At 55.8% G+C, this 13,713-nt stretch overlaps 1 protein-coding gene across 3 annotated transcripts in view; it reads left to right on the top strand.

Moving 5' to 3' along the window:
* Positions 1-2,997: 2,997 nt before the first annotated feature.
* VIPR1 (vasoactive intestinal peptide receptor 1) overlaps positions 2,998-13,713 on the top strand; it is a 30,842-nt gene continuing 20,126 nt past the window's right edge. For all 3 annotated transcript variants that reach the window (XM_066245493.1, XM_066245494.1, XM_066245492.1), the window contains exon 1: positions 2,998-3,192. In XM_066245493.1, coding sequence (XP_066101590.1) covers positions 3,115-3,192 — 78 coding nt within the window. In that variant the 5' untranslated portion in view covers positions 2,998-3,114. The remainder of the gene's footprint in view (positions 3,193-13,713) is intronic.

The raw sequence follows: 13,713 nt of genomic DNA, 5'->3' as shown, positions 1-13,713 counted from the left end.
GCTGGGAAGGAGCTCGAAGGAGAGAGCGATGACTCAGGGGGGTGCGTGAAGGACTGGGGGCGGCAAGGGTGCCCCGCTGTAGGGAGGAGACAGGCAGCCAGGAAGCCAGGCAGGCTCCGAATGAGTAACTACAGATCCTTTCCTGCCTTGCATGTCGTGCCTGTCCTCACGTCCCAGGGGATGCCAAGTGTCTCTCTCTCTCTCTCTCTCTTTCCTTCCGCCTCTGCACTCCTGCGATTCTCAAACCTGCAAGTGAGGTGGGGGTAGAGCTTCAGAGACTGGGGACTGGTCCCAGGGATCCAGGAGGAGAGAGCTCAGAACAGACCGTCTCCAGGAGCTAAGGGTGGCTGTAATCCCCTCCTCAAGCCAGAGGGGCAGTGGGGAGATCGGGACAGAAATCCCTGTCACTGCTTCCACACCTGCTGATTCTGATGCCCCTTTTCCAACCAGGACCCCCCCCCCAGCTCACCTGATAAGAGGAAGGATGGCTTCTCCCATCAGATCCCACAGGACTCCCTGGGAGTAGGCACGGCTGATCCCCCACGCCTCAGAACACAGAACTGAACATTCGGCAGCAATTAGTTGAAACAGTCCAATTTAGCTGTGGTTGAATTTTTTTAAGGCTTTGTTTGTTTTTGCTGTTTTCTTTTTTCTCTCTCTTCTGAATATGAGAGAAGACAAGGACACTCTCTTCTCCATTTGTTCTGATAGGTAAGGAGGGCTGGGTCCCCCAGGAGAACATTTCTGGCAGAACAAAGAGGTAATTTCCATTGCAAACAATCTGCAGGAAAACTATTCTCCTTCCATCACCACCTCCTTCCTGGGAGCCGGGGGTCTGCCTGGGCATCCACAGGCCCTGCCAGCCACTCTCCTTGTCTGTCGCCTGCCCAGGCAGCCCTGAGCTAGGAGGGGGTTTCCTGTGCACCCCTCTCCAGGGGACCAGGGGAAAGGCAGCCCATCCCCCACTGGGAGCCTTAAGCTTTCCCTCCTTCAGAAGGTCACTTGCTAAAGTGAGGTCTGCTCTTCCCCAGTCCTCACCCCAGCGCTGCAGAGGCAACTCCCCAGAATGAGGACAGGGTTCCCCTGTCCCACAGAGAACTGAGGCCTGAGGAGAGGTACTGTTAGAGGCACAGACCCCTGGCTCCTGAGCCTAACCTGGCCCCCAGAAGTGGGGATGGCTGAGGATGTCGCTGGTGACTTTTCACTTTCTCTGGGGAAGGGTTGGGTCCGAACCTCAGAATGGCCAGGGCAGAGGCGGCTCACAGCTCCAGTATCTGGGGAAGGGCCTATGCCTGGGCTCACTAGTTATACCTGGAAATTGTGGGGAGTACAATAGCCCCCTAGGTCTTCCTCCAACAAAAGGTACCCCTGTCTTACCCACCTTTGTGCCCCAGTGCACATCACAGAGTCTGTCACAGGGCAGATTATTAATAAATGTGCAAAAAAAAAAAAAAAAAAAAGGAAGAAAGAAAGGAAGGGAAGGAGAGGCAGAAGAGAAGAAGAAAAGGATGCAGGGAAGGGAGGGAGGTGGGGCGAGGGAGGGAGGTAAGTGAGGGAGAGCAGAAAGCAAATAAGCAGAAATTGAGAGGGGCTGGGCCTCATCCACTCCCAGCTTTTCCCTGGTTCCCCAACTCCATTCCCCCCCAGAAGCTCAGAGGCCCCAGGTTCCTGGGCAGTAGAGCCTGGCTGGGACGCACTTGGTCAGCCAGCGCCTGGAGTTGACCTTCCTTTCAGTATCCGCACAAACCCCTGGGGCGGCGCCCTGGGACGCGCGGCCCTCTCCGCCTCTCCACTAACGTCAACACCGCCCTACCGCACCCCCCCCCCCCCACCGTATTTACCATCCACCTGTCTCTACCGCCACCTCCAGTCTCTTTTGCACCCTCTCGAGCCCTCGGAAAGAAGGCAAAGCAGTCACCTGCACTTGGTTCCCAAGAAGACGCTCTCTAGGCACGAGTAAACTGAGGCCTGAGGACGCGCGGTGGAGGCGGGCTGGCCACATGTCACCCAGCGGCCGACCCGCCAAACCTTGAAAGCAAGGAGCCAACAGGGGAAGAACAGTCTGGACCTTTCTCTGGACCTCAGTTTCCCCGTTTGTAAACTAGAGCAGGAGGCGGGAGGAGGAGGAGGTCTCTGGTTTTAGGTCGGATGCGCCGTCTGAGCCCGCGCGCTTGGAGCAGACTTTCCCTCCCCGCATGGAGGCGCTGGAACTTAGGCCCAGCCTCCGTCCCAAAGTGCCCCGGCCGGGAAGAGCGAGGGCACGGCCGCACTGTCTTCACTGACGCACAACAGCGGGTGCCGAGTGCGCCCTGCCGGGTCGCGTGGGACGGGGCGGGGGACCGGGGGGGGGGGCGCTGTCACCGAGGAACCCAGAGTCTGGCCTCCCTCTCGCCCTTGCTTGCCCTTGTCCGGCCTGTCCGGGGCGAGGAATGAGTTGGGATGATTGAAAGTGGAGCGAACAACGCGCCCCACCTACTCCGAGTCGCTAGCAGCCCAAGACCCTACGCAAGCCGCGCAGCCGGCAGCCTTGGGGATGAGAAGTGTCCGGTCCTGTCTCGTGGTCCCGCCTTCCCGCCCGCACCAGCCCTCTTGAGGAGCACAAACGGGAAATAGGGAGGCTGGCTGGGAGGCCTCCAAGCGATAGCTGTGCAGGTGCGCTCGCCGAGCGCCCTGGGGCGGGGCTGGGGGGGCGAGCGGGGGGAGAGGGCAGCCGGGCGCTTGGGGACAACGTGAGCCAAACGAGAAAACGAGGCATGTTAGGGTCTGGAGACTTTGGGGATGCAGTCCGAGCGGGCGGAGGCCTGTCAGTGCCCGGAGACCAGGGACTGACGTATGGGATAGGCGGGGGAACCCAGGGACTCCCCACTCGCGGGGTGCCCCCAGTCCCGCCCACACCTGCGCTGAGGCCCCGCCTTCGCGGACCCATTGGCTGGACCTGCCGCCCATCAGGCGAGCCCCCGGGGCCCGCCCCAAGCCCCGAAAGGCGTCTCTTAGCGCTGGAGCCACTGCGGCAGCGCTACTCCGCCAGACTTCCCGCCGCCGACCGCGCGGTGGTGCGCCGCCAGCCCACCCATTACCCGCGTGGGGCCGCCCGGCACGGGCTCAGGGCGGACCATGCGTCCGCCGAGCCCGCGGCCGGCCAGCTGGCTCTGCCTGCTGACGGGCTCCCTCGCCTGCGCCCTCCACCCCACGGTGAGTGTCCGCCGAGCCACCCGGAATGCCAGCAGCTGGGGGTGGAATGGGGGCGGCGGGAGCCTCGCTGTCTGTGCGCACCCTCGTGTTAGGGAAACAAGGGCACGGAGCTCCGGGTTTCGCCTCCCGCTCCACGTCGGACCGGGTCTAGACCCGAGGGAGAGGTCTCGGTCGCGCCTAGTCCCTCTCAGCGCAGCCCGGAGCCCGCTGTGCGCGGCGATCTGGCACGCCGGGGGACAGGCGATGGATGCGAGCGGGTGTAGAAGCCTCCCGCGTTGTGACTGCGGGTGTGCCATGGGTGGGGAGGTCAGTAGGTGCAGGGTTGGGGACTGCGGTCGATTGAACTGGACTGTCTGGTAGGGGGTGGGAAGGAGGGAGGCTGTGAGGATCGTCGTTGTGTGCAGTGCCAGCTTAGAGGTGTCTGTGGGGAGCTGTGTGTTACGGGGAGGAGTGACATCTCAGCAGCAGATCCGGCGCTAGGGACCCCAGGACCAGGGAAGGGGCTTTGGAGATCAAGTGGTAACGAGCAGACCCCATTCGTGTGCCTTCTCACTGCGCAGAGACGAAAAGTAGGGAGCGCAAGGTGGAAGGAGGTGGGCGGTGGGGTTGGGGTCGTTTATCAGGAAGTGCCAGCCACGTGCACGGGGAAAGCTGAGCAGGGAGCTGTCAGCCCCAAGCGGGGCCTCCCTCATCCTCCCGATTCTGCTTCATCCCCACGTGGGTACGTGTCTGCCCCTGACCTGTGCCAGCACGCCCTATGTGGGTGTGCTTGTGTGTGTCTGTGGAGGGCTCACCCAGGCTGCAAGGCAGATCCTGGTTGAGGCAGGAGACACATGGATCATCTCTAAGACAAGGAGGAACTCAAGACTCACTGAATCTACCCCTCATTTCACGGATGGGCAAAGTGAGGCCCAAAGACACTGGAGCCATACCTGTCCCCTACCCGTCAGACCTAGACGGTGGTGGATTTTCTCTCTGCCTCTACCCCAGGACTCGAGGAATCTGGGGGTGCTGCTTGTGCAGGGTCTAACACCCAAGTGGATTCCAGGTCTGGCACCAACTTCAGGATGGCTGGTGGGTGGGTAGAGTATGCTGATCTAGTCTCTTCTATCCTGTGACTACCCTCTTTCCGGTCACCTCTGCCAGGGCAAGAATCTGTGTTTCCAGCTGTTGCAGTAACTGTCTTGCACACCCTGGGGGTGGGAGCTGATTGCCTGTCCTGGGAGCAGACCTTCTGACCATTGACAGAGCTTCCCCTCCTCCCATCACCAGCCATCAGGCCCACCTCCTGAGCACTCAAAGCCCCACCAAGTTCAGGACCTGAGGCCACATCTCCGGCACCACTTACAGCCCCCTAATATCACAGAGCCTCTGGGCCTCACCAACAAAACTCTGGCTCTCTCAACCCTGGGCTCTGGCCACTCAAATTCTCCTTGGATGGGCCAGGGATCTTGGGACCATTCCTGACCTCATTCTCCCATTCCAGGAGGCTTCTCAGCCCAGGGGAAGAGAAGTTTTAGCAAGGCCTTTCATCATGCTAGGTCACCTCTTCCCCCACTGCTTGAGACAGTCCAAGTCTGACTCCTCCACTGCCTACCCTCCTATGTCTTTCCACATCTTACTCCTCTTGTAGGCAGCCTTCCCTGATTGCTCCAGCCCACCCAACCATCCCACCTCTGACCCCAGCCTGGGCTTTTCAGACCATCCCATGGGTCAAGAGCTGAGCTCTCTCCCCTCTCATGTTCCCCACAGCCCAGTGCAGCGCTGGGCCCAAAGAGGGAAGAGAAGGGACTTAGCCAGGGCTGGGTGACAACAGGCTGGAGTGAGGTTCCCTAGTTCCCTCTACTTCTCCCCACCAGCCACTTGCTCCCACACTGAATGGACATTAGGCAATCCTGCTCCAGCCGGACTCGAGGGGGGGTGGGGGGGGGGTGCCATTATCAGAGCCATAAAATGGCAGCTGCAAAGTTCAGTTTGAAGGCCCAAGGCCTTATCACTTCTGTTTATGGTGCCCTGACCTCAGCCCGGGAAGGGGAAAATCTCTGAACAGGGAAGCAAGAAAAGGAAAGAAAACCTCCAGTGTCTCAGAAGAGGAAGTCCGTCCAAGGCCACCTGTCCAGCCTTCCCCTGCGCCTACCCCCCGGGGAGTGGGCATGGAGACTCCGCCCTGGGAGCAGAACTGCACTGGGCAGTGCCAGCCAATGGTAGGGGAGGGGTGTCCCAGAGGACGGGCAGCCCAGCCTTGCCCTGGGAAGATTCTCAGGCCGGTGGGGAAGAGTAGATAGAGCCAGTGGCCCAGCAAGAAGAGCCCAGGAGGGTGTGAGTGCAGCCTCCTAAGACTGAGTCTCTGAGAGGAGCAGTCAGAGAAGGCTTCCTGGAGGAAGCAGGGCAGTGCCCTGAAGAGTTCCTCAAAATGGGCCAAACTTCTACCTGAAATCATAAAACAGCCTTTGTTTGGCAGAACCAATGGGCCCGACCCCAGGAGGAGGAGGAGGAAAACCCCAGATCCGCCCAGAGGCTGTCATGGCTCAGGGGTTAGGGGAGGCTTGACTCCTCCCATCCTCTGTGAAGCGGGTAGCCGTTTACCTGCTCCTGAAGGCCTCACCTCACCTTGGGCATCCCGGCCCAGCCATCCGCTTCTAGGCTTCCTCTTGCTCCCCGGCTCAGGAGCCCTGTGGACCCCTATGAGGCCCCTTTGCCACAGCCTGCGCAGGGTTCAGGGTTTGCCAGGGCAGACAGGAGTCCTGGAGACAGGGGGTGTCCTCGTGAGGTGGCAGACAATTCGGGGGGGGGGAGTGCGGTGAGACTCCAGGCCCAGGTGAGCACTGGCTCCTCCCGGGGGTGAGAGGAGGGGGACGGGTGATATGAGATCGGCTTCCTCACACAGTGGGCGGCCTCAGTGGCAACTCAACCTGGGCCAGCCTGCCACCTGCCCGCGCCCCTCACTGTGCCCCTCACTGTGCCCCCTCTGGCTGTGGACTCAGGAATGGGGCCAGGGGACTAGACGAAGCCCCCTCCTTTCTCCCTGTCCCAACCTCCCCTGTGTGACCTCCCAACACAAAGCAGTGGTCATTGCGCCTGGGAGGAGGGACGTCAGTGAAAGCTCTCCCGTACCTTAGGTGTATTTCAGAACGAGAGAATGAAACACAGTCTAATGTCTCCACCACATTATGCGGTTGTTTTTAAATTTTTGAACATGCCCAAAAAAGTAGAGAATAGTATAATAAACATGGAAATACCCATTCCTTGGAGTAATATCAGGAATTTTTATCACTCATTTCCTCCCAATTCCTAGGTCTGACCATTGTTAGTCTTGGTAATTAATATTTGCATCATCTGCTTTTTTTGGCTGAAGTATTTTAAAATAAATTATAGAGATCATGACCATTTACTCCAAATTATTTGAAGATGAACCTCAAACCAAAAGATATTTTCTAATGTAAATATGATATCATCACAACTAATAAAATGAGCAGGGTTAATTAATATCAGATGTTCAAATCCATCCAGGAAGCATTGAGTCAAGTATCACAAAATAAGTGGTAATATTCTAAGGGATTTTGGTGTCATTGCAAAGGGCTTTCCTGCCCGTGTCATGTTGGGACTGCAGAGCGAGCTGCAGGGTGCGTGAGCGTCCAGCTGGGCTTCCAGGGTTTATCTTTATATACGTCCCCTTCCATGTGATTCATGATGTGAGGATCCATATCTCTCAGGAAGTGCCTCCTACTATCATAACAACAAGTTCTTCTTGTACAGTGGGTCATCAGAGGAGGGAAAGAAGTCGCCAGCCAGCCCCATGTCTCACAGCCCTGTGACCCCCTGTGCTGGTGCCCAGCCCTCTGCAGATGTCCTTAACGCCAACGCCACCCACAGACATCATGTTCTTAAACAAGAGTACTCTTTCCCTAAGGGTGTCCAAGAGGACTTTCAAGGGGCAGAGGATTGAAAACTGAGTTCCCGCTGCCCCTGCTTCGCTGGCCCTCCCCACCGCGATCCTCTGCAGAGAAATTCTCGAAGACTTTGTGCCCCCTAAGTAAACCTTGCCAGCTAAGCCCTTAGACGGGACCAGGCTTAGCCCCAAGCTGACCGTCTTTGCTTGCGTTCTCTAACAGCCAGAGCCCCTGCCCTGGTACCACTCTGTGCTGTGGGAGTTCCTGCCCCAAGCTACACCCGCATCTCCCTGTCTGCATCTCTTCCTTACTACCTGCCTCCACACATCACCTCCACGCAACACTAGTTCTCATTCCACTCTCCTACCAGCCAGAGCTCAGCCTTCCTCTGGGGGAAGTGTGGTTGGCAAAATATAGATTTGCAGAGAGGGGAAAGATTCAGACTCTTGGCGAAAGGATGTACAAATAGAGGGTGGGAGAGAGAATGATAACAGTAGGAGGTGAGGGGAACTACCAGACTGGAAACATCTCCTCGTAGGCACTGCTGCTACTTGTCAGTGGGTGGGGCATTCCGACTGCCTGAGCTTATGCAGGGCATTGAGACTGTGGCTAGACTGGGGTCCGATGATGACAGTAAGCCCAGCCTGGCGTGAGGAGCTGGGCTGGGGCTTTAGCAATTACTGCTCACTTCTTAGTAGTCCCCTAGTGTCCTCTACATGTGACCCTCTAGGCAACCCTGGAAGTAAGTGGTGCTGTCCTTGTCCCCATTTACAGATGAGGTGGGGTAACTTGCCTGAGGTCAGCCATGCAGTCTGATCCCAGACCCTGTGGATTTAACCAGGTTCTGCTGTCTCACTAAGAGGACTTGCTTCTTCCAAAGTGCCTATGGCCTGCCCTGTGCTGCCCTGGGAATTTAAAGAGAGTTTTTATTTAGTCAAATGAACAAATATGAAGTGACAGCTCAGAGAATTGTAACACATGTGTAGACCTATATAGCCGTCACCCAGATCAAGTGATTGCGAATCCTATGACCACCTCCCACATCTTCCTTGTGTCCCTCCTCTTGTGTCCCTGCCCTGTGTCCCTCCTCTTGTGTCCCTGCCCTTGTGTCCCTGCCCTTGTGTCCCTCCCCCATAAGATGAGGTCTGATTTCAACTTCTTTCCCTGCCCTCTGCAAAGCTGGGATATTTCTCCTCTTTTCTGTGACTCTGGATCCCACGCTCCGCCTTACCTTCCTTTGCGTCCCCTACCACACCACCCTACCCTTTCTCCTCTTCCTCCTTCTCTCCCCCTCCTCCCCTGCTGCAGGGTCACCCCCTTTCCCCACAAACCCAAATGCAAATGCCAAAACGAAGGGGGTGACCCGGGAACCTGGATTATGGTCCTGTGCCTTCCTCTCTGGGTCCCAAGTTCCCCCCTGGGACTTTTTGTTGCCGTGTTATTTCAATTGGGGTTGGCTTAAATAAATCATGGCATGTGGGATGGTAATGGGGGAGTGGTAAGTGGGACCATTCCTGAGTCCTCTACCCTCTATGACCCAATCCCCAGCTCCTCCAACCATTCCCGGCAGGAAAAAGCCCTCTTTTAACAAACCTCAAAAGCACAAATCATTCACAGTGGCTCCCCAGTACTTGGTAATTTGCAGGCAGAAAGTTCTTTCTCCTGTCTTACCTAATCCAGGCTGCTGCATTTTAGATGCTGCTGAGACCAGCTGCTCCTCAGAAGGACTCCTGCTCCCTCAGCCATAGTTCCCTGGCCTGGAAAAGGCTGGGGGTTCTGATTCAAGGCCAGTAACTGTGGTCTCAGGCTCCCCTTGAGGGGAATGAGTGTGACCCACAACATGTGATCTGGGCTCACCATGTCTTTCCTAGTCCCAGGCATCTAACAGATTCGACACCCAGCATCTTCACCCTCCCCAGCCTTTGCCCCACATGGAGAGGAGAAGGCAGGGCTTCCTCCCAAGCCCCTCACAGTAAGGATAAAGAAGAGGGTGCTCCGCTGAGCAAGTGAAATGAACAAACTTTGGTTAATCCCTGACCTCAACCATAGACAGGATTCTTCTGCCAACATTCTGGTAGCCACCCCCCACATTCAGCCAACACCATGGCGGGGGGCACAGAGGCCCAGGGATTGAGAGATGCTATGGCCTCCCTTGCTCTTCTGGGACCCTAGGTCTCTTCTTCTGTGCTCAGGAAATCCTGAAACTCTCTAGCCTGAAACTCTCTAGACGTAAGCCAACTACAAGGTCAGAATGACTTAAGTTCTCACTCAGAGCTCAGCCCAGCACAGGGATTGGTGAGGACTTAGGAGTCCACATGGGGTGTCAGAGACAAGTGGGGAGATACAGGCGTTGGTGGGTTTAGGAAGGGGCTTGAACGCCAGTTTTGAAGTGTGGGCTTTGACCCGTACGCCATGGGAACCGTGGGAACCATCAGAGATTGGAAGCAGGAGAATGAGGATGGGGACATACATTATACAAAGATCCTTCAGGCTGTAGGTGTTGGGGCTGAAAACCAGTGTAACAGTCCAGGCGGGAACTGATGAGGCCTGGTCCCTGTCCCTGTCTCCCGGCTGGTCTCCTCTCCTGAGACCTCCAGGGCCCTTTGCTGCAGCCATACCAGGCTTCTTGCAACCTTGAGTGTATTCAGCCTTTGCATGCCTCCATGCTCCGTGCCCACAGCTCCTACCTTCTGGAATGTTCTTACTCCACCTCTAATTGTCCAACACCTACTCGGCCCCAAAGGCCCGCCCACCCCTACTACCCATTCTTTATGAAGCCCACACCCCAGTTATATCCGACGCTGGAACACTTCCCTGGGTTAGCAGGCTTGCCTGTATCCGGCTGGGAATCTTCCAGCTTTGTGTGTCTGGAGTCCAGAGGGATAATGAGGATGTTTAGAGTAGGGAAATAAGTGGAAGAGGAAGTCCAAAGTCTGCCTGAATTCCTCACTGATAAGGGTTAGAGGGAGCTGCCCGGGCTCCAAACCCCAAAGGGCAACGGTTGACCAGATGGCCCAAGGAGAAGTGGTAGAGAAGGACTGATATAGTCCAGACTAGTAGTCAGAGGTTTTGAACCCTCCTAGGAATGTGCATTTCCTGTGTGACCTTAGACCTCTTTGGATCTCTATTTCCTCTACCCTTCTCCAGATGGGGCCCAGCACTCAATTATTTTGTAGTGAAGTTGGATTTCATCTTCCAGACCACCCCCACTTTGCTCAGAGACATCCCAGGGTCCTGGGTTCCTCTGGAGCAGTGGTTCTCAACCTTTCTAATGCCGTGACCCCGCAATACAGCTCCTCATGTTGCGGTGACCCCAAACCAAAAAATAACTTTGGTGGCTACTTCATAACTGTAATTTTGCTACAGTTATGATTCGGAATGTAAATACCTGATATGCATGATGTATTTTCCGATGGCTTTAGGCGACCTCGCCGGGGTCGCAACCCACAGGTTGAGAACCGCTGCTCTGGAGACTCCTACCCCCCCCCCACCCCTTGCAAACTGCCCGTCAGGAAAGACGCCGTGACTGTGCTGCTGGGGGGAGCAGAGCTGGCTGGCGAACTTGACCCAACACCTTTCTACCCTATGACGGCAGGAAGAAGTGGTCAGAAGTCCTCTGATGGCCTAAGTGATTGGGGAAAAAATGTTATTGGTCAAACTGTATGACCACAGCCTTGGCATAAGAGGGCCCAGCAAGGGAGGGCAGCCATTGTTCTGTCCTCAGAGCACAAGTCTGGGTTCTTGGTTACAGGGACAGAAAACTGAACTGGCTCAAGTTGTAAGGAAAGGTGTTGATTCCTGTGCTGGAAGTAGGGCTGGTTTCAGGTATGGCTGCACTCAGGGGCTCAGACCAGGTCAAGAGGACCCAGTTCTTCTCCATCTCTCTATTCTGCCTTTAGCTGTGTGGCCTTTGTCATGATGTTTCACTTGGCAACAAAATGGTGGCAGTAGCTCTAGCCCCTACATCCCTGGAGGGTTCCAGTCCAGTGGAAAAGCACAAATCCACTTGCCTAATTGCTTAATCCCGAGTTCCGGGAATAAGCCTCCTGGCTCGGAGTTGCCTGACTTGGGCCATAGGCCAGACACTATGGCCAGGAATCCTCTGACCAGCTCAAGTCTGGTCCCAGGTTGAGCCCCTAGAAGAGGGAGCATAAGGACTCCTAAACTGGCAGTGGGAAAGAAGGTGGTTTCCCAGACAGAGACAGGAACAAAGATGGTAAGAGGCAGCAACAGTAGATGTCCACTACCATCCGTGTTGTGAGGGGTAAGAGGTGAGAATGGGCAGGCGAGCGAGGCAAGGCTGGGACGGGGACAGGCAGGCTGAGCATGTTGCTGGCGGACAGCGGGGCTGAGAAGACACCTTGGGGAGAAGCGTGGTCCCCAAGCAAGCAAGACGATGAGACATAACCCAGGTGGCCAGTCTCCAGGCTCCTCTTCCAGAGGCCACCTCTGGGATCCGCTTGGCCACCCCGCGTGCCACACCTAAGCCAGCCACAGATCCCGTAAGGCAGAGCATCTGGAATGTTCCAGTCTGGAAAACCCTATGGGCAAGAGAGGAAGCACGTGACCCCCAGGGGGACCACAGCGTACTTCCTGGAAGTCTCATAGCCTTTCTTTGAAACAGTCACACAAATAACGACATCATCTCTGTCACAGATCTGTGTTACTTTCAACACGGCCAAGTTTTCAATGACTTACCAGCTAATGTCTTTCCCCCCCAGTTGGCTGCTCAGGTTGATGTGCCAGGATAGAAGCCATGTTCGCTGTGTCCAGGCCTGTGGCACGTGGGCGAGTCGGGTCTGGATGCTGGGGAGTCCGACAGACATCCCACGCAGGGAGGCCTTCCCTGGGACCTGGGCTGGTCAGCTGCGGCGCTAAGCTGGGAAACTTTGTGACAATGAGGCTCCACTGAAGTCTTCAACAAGGGACAACAGAGCTATTTTTTTTTTAAAGAATGTCTTCCTTTTTTTAATTTGTACACATTTTATTTTATTTTATTTTTACAGAGACAGAGAGAGAGTCAGAGAGAGGGACAGACAGGGACAGACAGACAGGAACGGAGAGAGATGAGAAGCATCAATCATCAGTTTTTCGTTGCGACACCTTAGTTGTTCATTGATTGCTTTTTCAGATGTGCCTTGACCCTGGGCCTTCAGCAGATCGAGTAACCCAGGAGTCTCAAACTCAACTCAGCATGTGGGCCGCAGAGCAAGATCACAGCCATTCAGTGGGCCGCACTAGGTCTACAAAAGGCAACTGTTACGCAACACTTTTCTCACTGCAGTTGAAAACAAAAAAAAATCAGTACAACAAGCACAACCGTACATGCAGTTTACTCAGTGTCACAAAACGACCAGAAACTGTAGTTCGCATCACAACTGCTGTTAACTAAGCTAATATCTAGCTAGGATGCTAGAGAAATGAAAAATACAAGTAGGCCGCTAGGCTTACTTAATTTTATCCAAAATATTTTGAACTTTGTGGATTAGTCTGCGGGCCGCACAAAATTGTTCGGTGGGCCGCGAGTTTGAGACCCCTGGAGTAACCCCTTGCTCGAGCCAGCGACCTTGGGTCCAAGCTGGTGAGCTTTTGCTCAAACCAGATGAGCCCGCGCTCAAGCTGGCGACCTCAGGGTCTTAAACCTGGGTCTTCCGCATCCCAGTATGATGCTCTGTCCACTGCGCCACCACCTGGTCAGGCGAGAGCTATTGAGGTGGAAGGGCCTCAACTGTGTGGCCCTTGGAAGCCAAGATATCTGGCTTCAGCTTGGACCTTCCCCTCCCTCTACAGCAGTAGAGAGCTAGCTCACTGGCATGGCAGCTTATCCCTCAGTGGGGTCGGTTTACTTAGAACAGTGGTCAAAGTCACACCCTTGGTGCCTACAGGCGAGATGGGGACCCCCTTAAGGAAGGAAATAAGGGGAAACCCCTCCAATCTATGTCTTCTCTCAGCCCCACTACAAGAACCCTTTGAGTCTACAGGGGGAGGGGTTAAGGTTTATTTAGCCCAAAGGGACACTGAGGCCCAGGGAGGGGAAGACCTTGTCCCAGGGTGGGAAGGACAAGTTGGAAGAGAAACAGAATCTCTGTTTCTGGAGCAGTCTTGCTGGACTCTCCCCCACGGCCCTGCTTGGGACTGGGACATCCTCCTCCTCGAGCAGAGAAGAGGAAGCTGGCATGGGGCTGCCGGGCACAGCAGCACACGTCACTAAAGCCAGTGTGACGGGCAGAAACTGCCACCAGCCCCGCAGTTCCTCCGTGGAGGCTTCTCCTGCCCTTCTCCACCCAACGGCTCCCAAGGCCTGTTCCTGGGCACCCATCGCCCTGCTCACAGGTCAGCATCAGTGGCCCGTGGCCCCCTGACACGCAGGTCTGGCCCCACCCCTGATCCCCAGTTGGTCTGCAGGAGAGGGGAGAAGGGAAGCTGGAGTTTTCTCAACCCTTCCCTCTCCCTCCCAGAGGCAGAGGAGGGCGGGTAGGGTGGCTCGCCATCCTGGGAGGACTTCTCTTACTTCCTCAAACCTCCCTCCTCCTTAGGTCTGATGGAGCTTGAATTATTCAAAAGCTAAGAAAGAGGCAATTGAGGTCTGGGCAAGGAGGTTTAGTATTTCCTTCCTAGCTGGAGACTCAGG

The sequence above is a fragment of the Saccopteryx bilineata genome, chromosome 10, assembly GCF_036850765.1.
Source record: "Saccopteryx bilineata isolate mSacBil1 chromosome 10, mSacBil1_pri_phased_curated, whole genome shotgun sequence".
Taxonomy (NCBI): domain Eukaryota; kingdom Metazoa; phylum Chordata; class Mammalia; order Chiroptera; family Emballonuridae; genus Saccopteryx; species Saccopteryx bilineata.
This window is presented reverse-complemented; position numbering and strand designations above follow the sequence as displayed.